The sequence below is a fragment of the Montipora foliosa genome, chromosome 5 (assembly GCF_036669935.1).
Source record: "Montipora foliosa isolate CH-2021 chromosome 5, ASM3666993v2, whole genome shotgun sequence".
In the NCBI taxonomy this organism is placed as follows: domain Eukaryota; kingdom Metazoa; phylum Cnidaria; class Anthozoa; order Scleractinia; family Acroporidae; genus Montipora; species Montipora foliosa.
In genome coordinates, this window is record NC_090873.1 from 42603066 (window position 1) to 42617818 (window position 14753).

A 14753-nucleotide genomic window follows, 5' to 3' on the forward strand; every position below is an offset into this window, starting at 1 on the left:
GTAGGACCACTTTCATAATGAAAAAACAGTGATATTCTTTAATCATTCCTTTGGCAATATAACTCAATTAAATAGTGCATTGTACAACTGGAAAATTTAATGTTGTAGGAAAAAGAAGTTATTGGACTTCTCCAAACTTGGTCACTACTCTAGCATAATGGTTTTCGATTTCAGTTAATTTTCCTAAAGGCATGTTGGGGTACAAGGGTGACCTTCCACTATCAAGCCGATCTCTATCAAAGAGAGGAATGTTGGAGCTGCCATGGTTACTGGTTATTTTCCGTGCATGGAATGGATGTGTTGACATCTTTCTGTCTTATTTCTGCAACATTTCTTGAAGCGCTGCCACTTTTCCGTAATTTGCTGTCCGCCGTGTGAAATTTGACTGTGTGCTTGGGACAAAACTTGAAACAGTTACCCTTTTGAAAATACTTTCTTGTTGCTTCCTGTGATGAGTTTGCCGTTGCTGTAAACCTATTAACTTTAAAGTTATCATCTTTTTGTTCCATTTTGTAAATTGTTTCGGCTTAGATTCCTTGTCTCCTTAAAGGCAGAGTTGCTTCTCTATTTTCTTTCAAGAAATGTTTAGCCTTGTTGTAAAAATCATCTTCTAAAAAACATTTTTTTGAGCCTTTTGTCTTTAGCTGGCCTTTCACTTCCTCTATTTCTTTAAAGAGATCGATTTCATTTACGCAATTGCGTTGGCGGGACCCTGCCATATGTGGGTTTGATGTCGACATCTGTGAATAAATCAAACTTTCGACCAAGAGTGGCCTGTGGTGAATAATAAAATATTCATTTATAAATTATTCAAGTGGATTAAGGAGAAGGCAGCAGATCGTTGTGTAGAAGGGGTGGGCACACGGGGAAATGATGTGTGAAGGAAGGGGGGGAGGGGAGGGGGGTTGGATAGAGCTTCTGAAGAGGATCAGGGAGGGCTAGGTGAATAGAAGGGAGGAAAAGATGTCTAGTTCTTTTTAAGACCCCCTAAGAAGCCAAGCTCCTGTTTTTTTAACTGCATTCCCAAAAAAACAATATCCCTTTTTTACAATGTCGATTAAAAAAATACACTTTAAATTTTTTTTAAAACTGGTTAAAAAATAATTCAAACCAAAAACAAAATTAAACCACAACAGATACATATATTCCAATAACAGATTACTTTTATTCCAGTAACAAATTACTCCAATTATTCGGCTCTGATTTTCGAATTTGGGCTTTTCTGGGGGTCTCGATTTGGATGCGCATGCGTAAAATTACTTTGCCTCGGAGAGTCACTTTTCATAAAAGGTTGGCCAAGTGGGATTCCGCGATACTCAATTTCAGTTTTTAGATATCAATGTCTCGTCTCTTACTTTGATACCATTTAAAGCACATTTTGAAAATGACTGCTGAAGCCATTTGAGCCATTTTTCAATGCTTCGCCGAGTTGCCAACCGTTTTATAAGACCGTTGGCAACCGAGGAATTGAAAAATGCCTCAAATCGCGTTGATTCTGAAAAAAACAATAAACACACACACACACACAGGAAAGAAGCTACTCATAATAGAATCAAGGTAAGGCTTTTTAGTTGAGATTTTTTAAATATATTTATCTACCTAATTAGTCTTTTATCGGGATTCCCACACAAATTCATATATTATTGTCAGCCATGTTGGCTTTCCTTTACACTGAGATTGAGGCGCCTGTGGCTGGACTTTAAACTGTAAATATTGTACGTCGTGTACTGTTAATTTAGGTGACTCATCTGAATTATTTAGTGAATCTCATTTTCATCCTATTTTATATTCGACTTTCTGAATTCGTGGCCCCATAAGCTCTACATTAAAGGTCATAGGGTATACATGAAGGTACATTATCCTGCACCTTCACCATCATCATTAGGGAGTTTAAGAAACCATGACGTTTACGGTGACGAAAAAATCACTTCAAAATATGTTTGAGCTATTCTAAGTATTATACAATATGGGCGAAGTGTCCTCCTATAACTGGACTGGTACGGATGGATTTGGAAGTAAGAGTCAGACCGAAAGATTCACTGTAGTCACGGTCCGCGTTGTCGGCAAAACCTTAAATCAAGGGTGCGTTCGATTCACCGTATTTTGGAATAGGAATACATGGAATATAAGTTAGAAATCCTTCTTTTTTACGGAGATTTACGTTAAAATTGTCAAACATCGGCTAAAATGCCATTTTAAACATATTTTTATTACCCTTGATGCTTCGAAACGCGCCAAACATGCCGTTTTAATCATCACTCCTCGTATTCTTATTACCGAATAGGGTCAATCGAATGCGCCCTTAGTCATTTCACGTAGTAGTTTTGACGAATATGGGAGAGAAATGTCAAAAAAAATGCGTGCCACACGCACAGCACGATCATTTTGTCCTCTTTTAACCAATAACATTACTGCTTTTTGGCTTTGTCGTTGCCGTAGCCGTCGTCGTTTCTTAAACTCCCTCTTACTGGCGAGAGGCCCTGGGGATGAGGTAAGAGAACGGATCCCCCATAAATTGGCCTCTTCCAATGATAGTCTTTTAAAATCGAATGTTAGCTACGCAAGCAGCTATTTTTAGAGGGGCACTTGATTGGCTAGTTGTAAGGACGTAAGGAAATTTTAAATATGCGCGGCATTGGGACTGAGAACTTAAAATAGCTTTGCGAAACTAAAAATAGATTTTGAAAAACTACGATGGGGTATGGGGATCCGTTCTCTTACCTCATTCTCTCGTGTCACTGATCATCAAAACTTCAAATTACAGGGAAATGATACAGGAGCTCCACTGACCCCTTAAAGTCTCAAATGTTGACCACTTAAGAGTTCAGTTACATTCAAAAGAGGTAAAAAAAAGGAAATGAACTTCATTTAAGGTGGTTCAAACGAGTGTACGTCAATGCTTCCAAGTAAGGATCGGCATCACAACGTTGTATCAATCATGTATGAGCAATATTGTGGTACCAAATAGAACACGAATTATCGCTGAACAAGATACAGTCATTATTGCGACGTAATATGTCACCGTGGCAACGGACAAGCCCTGTAAAAATACCCTTTATTTTGTCTTTAGTTGCTTATATCTCAAAAGCGAACGTGATGACTCCCATTTTTTTATTTCTGAAAAATAATCAAAAGGGCAACATATGGGACCACAACATTGCTGTTACGTGATACTGTGTTGTAGCGTCATTCGATCTAAAGAGAGTGTTTTCTAAGTATTGAAACTATTTTTGAGCCACCTTAAATGTCTAGTCTTCTATAGCTAGCGCTGGGCACTAATTGGGGACACTATGAACTAAAATTAAAAAATTAACGCAAGCCGAGTCAAACCAGGAAGTATTATCATATCCAGTTTTGTCAGCCCTAGCTGGGCCTTATCTGGCATGCAGCCGCACACATTAGACTGGAAACATGACCAACTCTACCAAGTTTTGGAAATCACGCGAAACGCGACTAAAATATATAATAGTCAAAGGGGACAAAGCAGCAACAATGAAAAGTGCGCTTTTGGAGGCCATTTTTCATTCTTGATGAAAATCGTACTGCGTACAAATTTCACAAGAAACAAAAAAAAAAAACGGTTCCCATCTGCTCTCGTTCAGTGTCGTGGGACTTCAAGACCATCCGAAAATCCCTTCCCCTCCCCATGGGGGAGTCAAAATGGCATTTTGGTCATCACCTGTTCCTCCCACTTCTTACATCGCATGCAGGCAGATTTTCCACGTTCACCTGACTCCAGGGTTTTTCTTTGGCTGTTTCGGTTTTCGACCTTCATCAAAATCGACTCATGACATCTGGCTGTGGGATTATTATACATGGACCGCACAGTTGCTGCTAGGCGGAAACGCCTTTCAGTTTTATGCTTTCGATGCGCTCTTCACAATGTGCAAGGAAGAGTAGTTGGTAGGCCAGCTGCAGTTGAGTTGTTTTTGTTCTTTATCTCATCTAGGTGCACTTGTTCTTGTTTCCGCCTTCACTTTCAGAATTTATTTACTTCCTTTACTTAACAAATTTTCCCCTTCTCAAGAATACGGATAAAGTCCCCCAGACATACAGGCTGGAGAGTATTTTTGGCTGAACGGTTCAATTGCAAATGTACCATTTCAGATTACAAAGTCAGCAGTTTTTTTATTCACCTATTGTTTACTGCATGGGCACTGTTACCGAAGAAAACCTGGCGCACGATCGCGCAAGACTTCTTCATTTCATTGATGCGAAAAGACGCCAAGAAAGGATTAACCATAGAGTTCAGAAACAGGATGACCGTGGATGATTGCCTGACGATGAAGAACCAATTCTTTTTTGCGCAGCTTTCGCAGTGGATCCCTACAACCATGACAGCAAAATATGGAATTAGCGAGAGAATAAGAAACACCAAAATGAGAAATGAGGTGGTTGCAATTTCTTTTTCCATTTTGGCTGTCCTTTCTCGTTTCCTGTCGTTCAAAGAATTGTTGCTTGGCATGGTGGCTTGTCTCTGAACAACAACAACTCGAGATTGCTTCTTCAAAAAGTAGAAGATTCCGAGATAAGCTACAGAGGTCGTGGACAGAGGGAACGTGGTGTGTAAATGTACGTCAATGGCAATGTAGACATCTTTTGAAATGTTGATCAGCTGAAGTGAGGCAAAGATGGACGAGAAAACAATAATGCACGAGTTGCAAACAACGGCTGTCTTCGGTTTCATTCTCTGGCGATATGTGTGAGGAAAAATAACAGCTACGAAGCGATCGATCGACACCGCGGTCACTAACAAGATTGAAGAGTTGATTCCGATGTAGCTTAATATCTGGACGAATTCCCCTTCTTGTGGAATACTTCGATCGCTGAACACGCACAGAAATCTCACTAGGACTTGTGCAGGGCAGACCACTAGACCAACGAAAAGATCCGTTGCGGATATAAACGCCAGGTACACTGAAAACACTCTCTTGAAGCACCGCAAAGGATTTTTCACCATCACCATTAAGATAAAACCATTGGGAAACGAAACGAAGAAAACCAACGAAAGGAAAGAAATCCCACTTCCGAGACAGAGTTGATTTTCGAAATTACTATCCATGGCATGCAATAAGCCCGAAGGAAAGATATTTGAACCACAAAATGGACGGCTGGGTTTTTACTTATGAAGTTGCATAGGGATTGTCACCTGTCCTAATATATCAGAACGTATAGGCTAACAACACTAATTAGTTCTTTAATAGCTTAGTACTTAGCTATTCACGAGTCATTCATGTACAAACAAAAGGAAACAGTATGACATTGGCTAATTTGAATTACTTATCCTAATTTTCTAGTCTCATATTATTCAGCTTTATTTAAAAAAAAACTTAAAAACAATTATGCAACTTTGTTACGATTCAGAGCTTAGTAAATTTAAGTATTCGAAAAACTTTGGCATAATTATTGAAGTCTGACGTTATTTTGTGAGCTCGATAGGAAAAGGATGTTTCGCTCAATTTCTGCCTGGACATGTAACCAACGTTATGTGTAGCTTCTATTTTTTGAAATTACAACATTAATGTGGTGAATTTTAATGTAATATGTAATGGACGACAAAACTATAAACACAGAGACACTTACTTCGGTAATGGGAAAGTTTAACGAGCGTTGTTTTGTAAGCATGTAAGCCATCTGAGAAGTTAACCAATAAAACTGCTTGAAATATATCACGTGATTCCCGAGATTGACACAAGTTGTAAGAGATGTCGACAATGTATCTGGCAATGCACTTCATGAATCCCATCAATATTTGCTAGGAACATATTGGGTTTTGACTTATAATTACGTGTAGTCAAACGAGTTGGTGTTCCTGCCTTTGGTCAGGGAATATGACTAGCTTCAAGTTATTGGAGCCTGTACTTCCTGGCGAGTTGCCCAACTCGAGACTAATCGAGTTGCCCAATTCGAAACTAATTGAGTTGCCCAACTCGAGACTAATGCTACTCTCGAGTTGCCTAACGTACTAGAGACTTAAAGGGGCTAGGTCACGCTATTTTAGGTAATTTTGTTAATTATGGGCTCTAAACGTCAAATTGGCAGAGCAAGAGTCTTTCATTTGCAAAATCACGGCCACATGACAACCGAGAATGATTTTCCAGCTTTGTAAATGACATTTTGATATAGATTGATATAAATTTGAAAAAAAGCTGGGCCAACGTTTTTCAAATTTACCCAAATTCAATCCATTTCAAACCTCTCCAGTTTTGTCCATCCATGTCCCTTCTTGGCTTCCCTTTGTTTTGTTAGAGTTCTTCTTTAGTTTTTAACAGTTATTTTGATATTTTAGTTAATTCCATGACCATTTCATCAGTGCTGAAATTGTCTAAAATTGCGTGACCTAGCCCATTTAAGGAAATGTTACAAATTTACTTCTTTACTGTAAAGACTGGTTTTCACTAGCGACGCAATCGCAAGCGCAAGCATAAGTAGCTAAGTTAAAATGAACGTCGACTTAACGCAAGCATAGGCGCAGGCACAAGGAAAACCCTGACAACCCCGTTTTTCACGGGGAAATAACCGTCCTTATGCTTGCGTTTGTTCTTGCACGTGTGCTTGGATCGTTTGTGAAAGCCAGACTTAAGGGCCTACTGACGTATTTTTGGGGGTGCGTTGCTAAGGATGTAATGATTAAGTAATTTGAGAGAATTTGGCATTATTTTGGTCAGTTTCCAACTTTCCTGAGACAATGACCCCAAATATGCCGTCAACATGCCACGCCCATGGTCACGTGACCAATGAAAGAAAACTCCAAATTTGTCTACGTGCTACACAATTTGGGCACTTAATCAGTGGTTTCATAATTTGTATTCGTTTTTGCATCCAGCCAAGCATGGTTTTCTTTTTATTTTGAAAAATGTTCTTTTTAGGGAGATAAACGATACTGAAATAGCCATAACTTTTTCAAAAAAGATGATTTGAAAAAACCAATGCTTAGCTATATTCTGTATTTAAAGGTGAAACGAGCCATATAAAAATTAATTTAGCTTGTTTACGCATGCGCAGTTGATCTGAGGAAGAGCACGAGGAAGGGCGAGAAAAAACGTTCGATGCAAACTACAATTAGGAGATTGTTATCAAATTTTCCAGGTCGACGAGTGGGTTTTCTGGTCAGCTCACGATGATATAATGACGTCGTCACCGGAAGTAACATTTCACTTCCTTAGCAACGCGCGAAAAATCCGTCCGTCAGCCCTTAAGGTTAAACGAGTCCATTCAAAAAACACACTGCATATGATAAAGTATTACTGCCGCCTCTACAGAAAACGGACGAGTAAATATTTAATGTAAATGCTCTTCTCAGGAAAGAGCCATTGAAATGATTGAACTCGGTAATCCCGTATTTTAGTTAACAGTGCCGCCCGTATTGGGTTAAGGCTCAGAATATGATTGCGAATGGAGAGGGCCCTGGGGATGTATGAGACCGAGTAGTCTCAGATAAGGTGCCAGGGTAACCGCATCTGCCTTATAAACAAGCCTCTTTAAAAAAAAACGTGTGAATTCTTGGGTAATCCTAGCACCATGGTTACCTTCCCTCTTGTAAACAGGTCCTTAAAATGGTGCAGTGCAGTCGATACCCTTCAGTGAATTGAAAAGAATTCTTTTCCTGAAATGAGGATTGGTAGGCTAATCTGCAAATTAGCAAAAGAATAAAACGAGTGCCATTAATGAATAAGGTCTATAGCGCCTCAAACGAGCTTTACAAGTGGCGCACTGAAAATCATCTTACATCACACCCACGGAAATGCGAAATCATGCTTCCTTCCAGAAGCTAAGTAGCAGACTCATTGACTGGGTTAATAAGAGAGTAACCTTCTAGGGGTAACAATTTACTCATAGTTCCACTGGGGAAAAACACATTTGTGACGTCAAGAAAACCGTCGTCAATAAACTGAATCTTCTCAAAGCCTCGAGAGTCTACAAACGGACTTGCTGACAGCCTTCAAATTAATCCTACCATCTATTACCTACTCACTCGTTGGTTTGGGGAGGCTGTAACCTTCAGGATTCGTCTCTGTCACTTGAAAGATTATAATGCAGAACGGCAAAACAATTTACAGCTTACCATAAGACACGCCTTCTGGAATTGACCGTGCTTTCGAAATCCAATTGCAACACCCTTTCAAGTAATTTTAATTGTTATTAATTAAGTTGATGTGTAAGATCCGAAGCGACAGTGCCTAGCCTATCTCGGCTTGCCGAAGGTCATGCATCAGAGCAGCTATTTCTTGCGCACAGAGGTACAACCTTAATAAACAACCTTTCACATGGACACCAGGCACTTTAATTCCAACAGCCGGAGCAATGCTACGACGTTCATCAATAACATGTGGCAAAAACAGTCACTTTTAAGAGTGAAAGTGAGAAGAGATCCTCTCACTTATCTGGACACCTTGAAAAAATCAGGTAGCTCCAATGGTAGATAAGAGAAAGACAATTCCTGAATTAAGTCGTCTAGAAAAGCCACAAGGATCACCCCTACCTGTCATATATAAACCGCGATTCAAATATAGACATTCATTTAATTCAGACACTTTTAAATTGTTCAACTTTCGGAAAATTGAAGTGGGTGCGAATCTTCACCCTATTTATTAACTTAAGTAATTCAGTATAATGTTTCAGATTGTACGTATTTTCTTCCAATTAATTTGTGTTACTTTCATCTGTATTTTTCTTCACACGACCGCACAAGCTTCACGCTTCATCATCGTGTCTAAATTAAAGCTTTACGTTCAGAGATCTAGTTTAAGTCAATAACTGTTCTCCTTTTCTAGAACTGGCCCGAGAATTTGGAATATGATCCCTCCTAAACTACGAGATTAAAGTTAACATCTTTCAAACGAACTGTACTTACCACTCCTGAAGGTTTTGGATAATGAGGAGGTTTATTTTGATAGAGCGGACCAGTTAATCTTTCTTTCCTCTCTTTGTTCCTAGATTCAGATGAAATTGATTTACTTTGTTTTTTTAACAATTTACGTTTATTGATTGTAATAGTTTCTTAATGTTTTGAAAATGTTTTTTCAGTGCAGACGTTGTTGGTGTTTATTATTGCTTTCTTTGAGCCTTTTCTATTATGTTATACTGTTGCCGATCTTGAACAGCTATGCTAGTTGCGCGTGTCAAATATAGTAAATCTGTCTTGTTATAATAAAATGTTGATAGTCTTAAATGATTATCAAAGTTTAAGGACTACTAAAATCGTCGTTTTGGGTGAGTTATAAGCCATCTTGTTAGTCTTTTTCTAGCTCAAATTCTGGATGGGTGTACTATCCGGGACTTCGTAGTCAGGCTAATGTATAATAATAACTTTATTGAAGTGGCAAAATATTTTAGCACAAATACTAATTGGTTAAAGCACAAAATATTAAATAAATAAAATAATATTAAGCATAATACATTTGTTAACAATTTTAAAAAGACCATCTATAAAGCTTTCTTAAAATATCCTAATTATAAATTGACTAAAACTGCGCATGCTATTAAAATGACTTAAACTACCAAGAGATAATTTAACGAACTGCATAAAAACAGTCCGACCCTCAGGTCAGGTCATTCATAATTGAAGATGAATTCAATTTTCTTGTATGATTCTTATTAAAAATTATTCAAGTTACATTCAGCCTTTGCGCTCTTAGGGAGTCTGCGCCATAGCGAAGGCCCAAAATACGTGATGGAGTGCTAGCCGTACGTCACTGTGTTAAAACGTGGAATTACAAAGTCAGCATTTCTTAAACTATAGTCTCCATCATATTGCTTAAATAGATTAGCTAGACAAATCGGACAGGTGCCCTGCTTAAATTCGAACATAAGTATAGCTATGTCCTGAAGTTTACGACACATGAAATTTAGGATCTATGTATCTTTTCTTGAGATTATGATTTATTTCTCAGAGTTAGATTCAGTTGCATGCTTTTTTCATCTATTTTTTCTTCAGTGCCACCGAACAGGTAATGATATGAGCAAATATCCAATGTCTGCTGCTGTCCGATGGTGGACGAACAAAAGGAGCTAATGAGAGAACTTTTCTTTTTGTCCACCAACATCGTGGCGATGACGTAACGTGAAAACCACGCATAGGTCGTAATTCCGAGGGGAACAGCCTTAATCATGTAAATTCAGAGGGCGTTGCACAGACATTGGTTGCCGTCACACTTGAAAAAAACACAGTGTAACGCTAGTGTTGACAGTACTCTAGTGTCAACTCACTGGTGTTGAATCCCTAGGGGAACACTGAACAATAGAACTTGATTTAACGCTAGACAGAATGTTAAAGCCGCAACCAAATATCCTTGTTCTCAATATCTTTCGTACCCATATAAAATACACACATTATTCGATCATAATGAGGGACAACAGCCCTTATGCGCAAAAACGTCTGACTTCCTAATTTCACCACCAAGCCTCGACTTGTAAATTTTGACATGAGCTAAATGCCAAAGCAAACTTGTAAAGAAAAACCACCTGCGGACAGTATTCCATGTCCAGATAATGACAATAACTTTGTGCAAACGAGGCTTGGTGGTGAATTTACACAGGTCACATAAGCCAAAAGTTTCCCATAGACCTGAAACAGCATTTTGTGATTGGGGCCAGGAGACACTTTTGGTGTTGTTTATTTGTCTCTAGCGCAGTGACATGTACACTGACCTGTGACCCTTGACCTGTGTTTAAAGCTCGGTTTACACTACAGAAAATTTTTGGCACGGCTCGGGTGAAGTTAGCACCGGTCCCAAAAAAAAGGGTTCGGCTCGGATAAAATTTGCAGTGTAAACAACCTGTCAGTACCAAATTTCAACCGAGCCGAACCAAAATTCTTACCCGTGCTGGAACCTTCGGCGAGGTAGTCCGAACACGGGTGAAAATGGTACGGGAGCTGAAAAAATAGGCACGGTTCGGATAGAACAAGTAGTATAAACACTTTAAAGGGCCAAATTTTGAGCCTTAATTCATATAGGCTAGCGGTTTTTTAAAGTACATTTCAAAATGGCGGCTCATTCTCCACCAAAATCACGCGGACGTTCTTCATTATAGTTGAACTGCGCATGGCTTTATGAGACGTTACATGGGCCCAAAAATCTTGGTACGGTATTTTTGGTACGGTAAAAATGGCAGGAGCCGTGCCAAAAAATTTCTGTAGTGTAAACCGGGCTTTAGACTCACTGAGGCAGAAAGGAAAATAGCATGAGAAGAAAATGGTCCCTAAAAATTTGGATCCCCTTGAGAGGGACTGCACAATTGTATAAGTCTACTATGAAATAAAGAGTTTTACCAGAAAGTCACACCTTACATTACAAGTGCATTTTTTTTAATGCCGAAGCTAGTGTGTCTTGTCATCAGTGTCCTTTCCATTGTAGCCACCAACGTACCCTTCAGCGGCATTAGAATCAAAGTCTTTTCGACCCTCCAAGCCTTTGCCTTTGCCGCTATCATCAAACCGTTCCTTATGAGATCCAGTGTACTTTGAAGTGTCAGTGTCAGCACCTGACTTGCTTTGTTTCTGTCAAAAAAAAAAAAATTCAAGAAAATTCTAGCTCAATTATTTGATGCCCGTTCTGGTATTGAAAAAAAAAATTGCTCCAGGCTGCACCATTCTATCCACCCTACTCTGAGAATCCTATTCTATATTTTTCACGAGTTGATAACAAAACACTTGAAGTTGAACTTGTTGTCTTAGGACCTGTTCTCGAGTTGCATAGTAACTGACTTAATTGTTTGTTTACGAAACCGAGAACGTTGTCGACTCGTGCAAATTCTTAGTTACTATATCAAAGTTTACGTTAATTAACTATTATACACACGCTTGTGTGTTGTGCACGCCTTTCTTTCATTAATACAGTACAACAATACATGTTAATAAAACAGGCTGTCAAAATAAGAATTATTCTATATGTCCCTCCCTGCATGTGGATATAAATTCGTTGATGAGTGATATTAAGTGTCATCCAAAGTCGGGGAGGTGGGAAGTTATTTATACACAACACCGTCTGGTTCTCAAATAAAGGAAATTTTCAATTATACGCAATTAATGAAAGCTTTCTTGAAACTGAAAAAAATACCCTTAACGTTTCGTGTTAGTGTTGTTTGTGGGGTTTCGTTTGTGGTGGAATAACAAGACAAACTCACAGTGGCTCCAAACTGGACCCTTTCCAGCACAGATTTTGTCGATCAACTTTTGCACGTCGTCTTTACTTCCATACTTTTTCTCTGCACACAATTCCAAGGCCTTCTTGAAACTTTCAAAGCCTATCTTCCGTTCTGTCTTGCTGCAAAGAGGAGGAAACAACCGTGGAACAATTAATTAAGATTTAACACGAGTGATAACATGAGATACTGCAACACAACCCGATGAAATTAAAACCTTCATTTAGGCTTACCTCTTTACTTCAGGTCTATTGAATGTTATATCCGTGTCAGTTGACGTAAATTTTTTGTCGTACAGTTTCAGATCGTGAAATAATTTCCCAAATTTTGCATTATCCATCATAGGTTGAGCGTCCGTGCCACCAGCTCCAAACAAACAGAACGATTTACACACGACAAGAAGCTGTTAATCAGACATTCTAACGGGCAATTTTTTGCTGAGATATGACCTAAAGGATTCTTGAAATACACTGTAGGATTTTTAAACTAGCAGAGACGGCAGCTGGCTCGAAATTGGAAGGTTCGTGTCGTTTCAAAAGAAGAAAAAAAAGAAGAAAAAAGCGTAGGAATCCAATAGGTACTCCTGATAACTCCAGGAGGCTAGGGGATTTTTTGTTTGTAATTGAAAATCTAAACATCTACGAGATGCAAAAACAAACTTGCGAACACGTGAACCTGAATAATCGCAAATCATAACGCTGACAAACACAAAATCGAAAAAATGGTTAATAAATATGACGTTTTTTCATGTCAGAATGATTTTGGGTTAGATTAATTAACAATTATTCGCCGAAGGCGAAGTAATTATCGGTGAATATTCACCGAGACGAAGTCGAGGTGAATATTCACCGATAATCACTGAGCCTTAGGCGAATAATTGTTTTAGTATAAATACACAGGTGATTGTTTCAAAAAAGAGAAAAAAAAAAACATTTCAACGCGAAATCATCTTCACTTACAGTGGCAAAACGACTACTGGCAGCCATTTTGTCCGTCGAGGTGATTATCGGCTGATAATCTGAGATAGCGAGCCAATGAGAGCGTGCGATCTTGTATAATCACCTGTGTGTTTATACTAAAGCCATATATTATTGAAAAATCTTCGTGTTAATGAGTAGTATAAACAATCTTGGAACTAGCTAGTCAAAAACGTAAAGTAAAGTAAAGTTTATTCAAAGACTCATTGCAGCAGAATACACAGTATAAGGTTGAATTATTGAGCTATATACAGTATTATATAATACTACAATATAAGAAACAATAAATACTAAAATATAATTACTAGAACTATATTATGAATAAATCAATACAAGCTACCAAATGTACTTATAGGTGACAAACTCTTGTGTGCGCTTTGTTCTACAAGAAGGGCGCATGATACGACTAACGCCAAATCTGAGATTGTAATTGTGAACAAACTCCTCCCGTTTGGGGGAGAATAAGATCCAAGGGGTGGTTCTCATTCCGGAGTCTATCAATATAAACCTGGCACAGATGGGTGCGTCTCTCACTTAATGTTGTTAGATTGAGTGCAATTAATGCCTCATTGTAATTCATTAAAGGAAAAATGATGCGCTTAGCCCTTTTCTGAATGCTCTCTATCTTATAGGATAGCAAATCTGGTATATTTTGCCACACGGGGGCAGCGCATTTTAGGATAGGACGAACAACAGTTGCATAAACTTTTGCTAATGAAACTGGGGGTGCATCACATTGCTTAATGACCCTAAGAGAGTAAAGTCTCTTATTTCCCCTTTTCACAATATGTTCTACATGGTGGTTCCATTTCAGGTCATTACTTATATAAACACTTATATGTCAGGAGTAATTGAATTACCACCAATTACAATAGGATTCACAATAAAATTATGATTGTTCATAAAATTGATTAGCATTTCTTTGCATTTAGTGGGATTCAGTTTCATTCTACGATCTTCAGAAAAGGCATAAATATCATTTGTAGCAAAATTGAGTAAACTGACACTATTCCTGGGAATTATCTCATAGGCTGTTGTATCATCAACAAACTTTATTCTAAGATTCCATGAGCGCAATAAATTATTTGTCATGATCGTAAATACGATGGCTCCTAGCTTGGTGCCTTGTGGTATACCACCCTTGAGAGTTTTCCACTCAGATATAACGTTTTCGATCCTCACAGCCTGAGTCCTGTTACACAGAAATGCTGATATCCAGTTTACTAGGACTGGATGCACATGCATCCTCCTTAGCTCCTAAATTAGAACCATATGATCAATCGTATTAAAACCTTTAGAGTAGTCAGCGAAAAACAGTCTAGCACCACAGTTCCCTGTATCCAATGCTTTATACACCGCCTGAAGCAAATACACCAACGCATCGGTGGTAGAATGCCAGGCACGTGCAAGCTGACGTGGGTCAATCAGATGAGACACTTGTGTGATCAAGCGATCCCGTGTAAACCCTTCAAACACCTTAGCACGTCAGAGCGATCGGTCGCAAATCGGTCTCTATCTGCTGCCGAGAGATTTTAGGAGTTGGATTCAGTTGACAGTGAGGCCTTCAGGGCGTCAGGAAAATAACCCCCGGTCAGGGATGTATTGTAAATATCCTTGACAACTGGTGCCAGT

At 38.7% G+C, this 14753-nt stretch overlaps 1 protein-coding gene across 1 annotated transcript; it reads right to left on the bottom strand.

The window, feature by feature from the left end:
- Positions 1 to 4132: 4132 nt before the first annotated feature.
- LOC138002766 (adenosine receptor A1-like) lies at positions 4133 to 4966 on the bottom strand. Its single transcript, XM_068848747.1, has one exon. The coding sequence runs from the start codon at positions 4964 to 4966 to the stop codon at positions 4133 to 4135; it is 834 nt and encodes a 277-aa protein (XP_068704848.1).
- Between the last annotated feature and the right edge of the window lie 9787 nt (positions 4967 to 14753).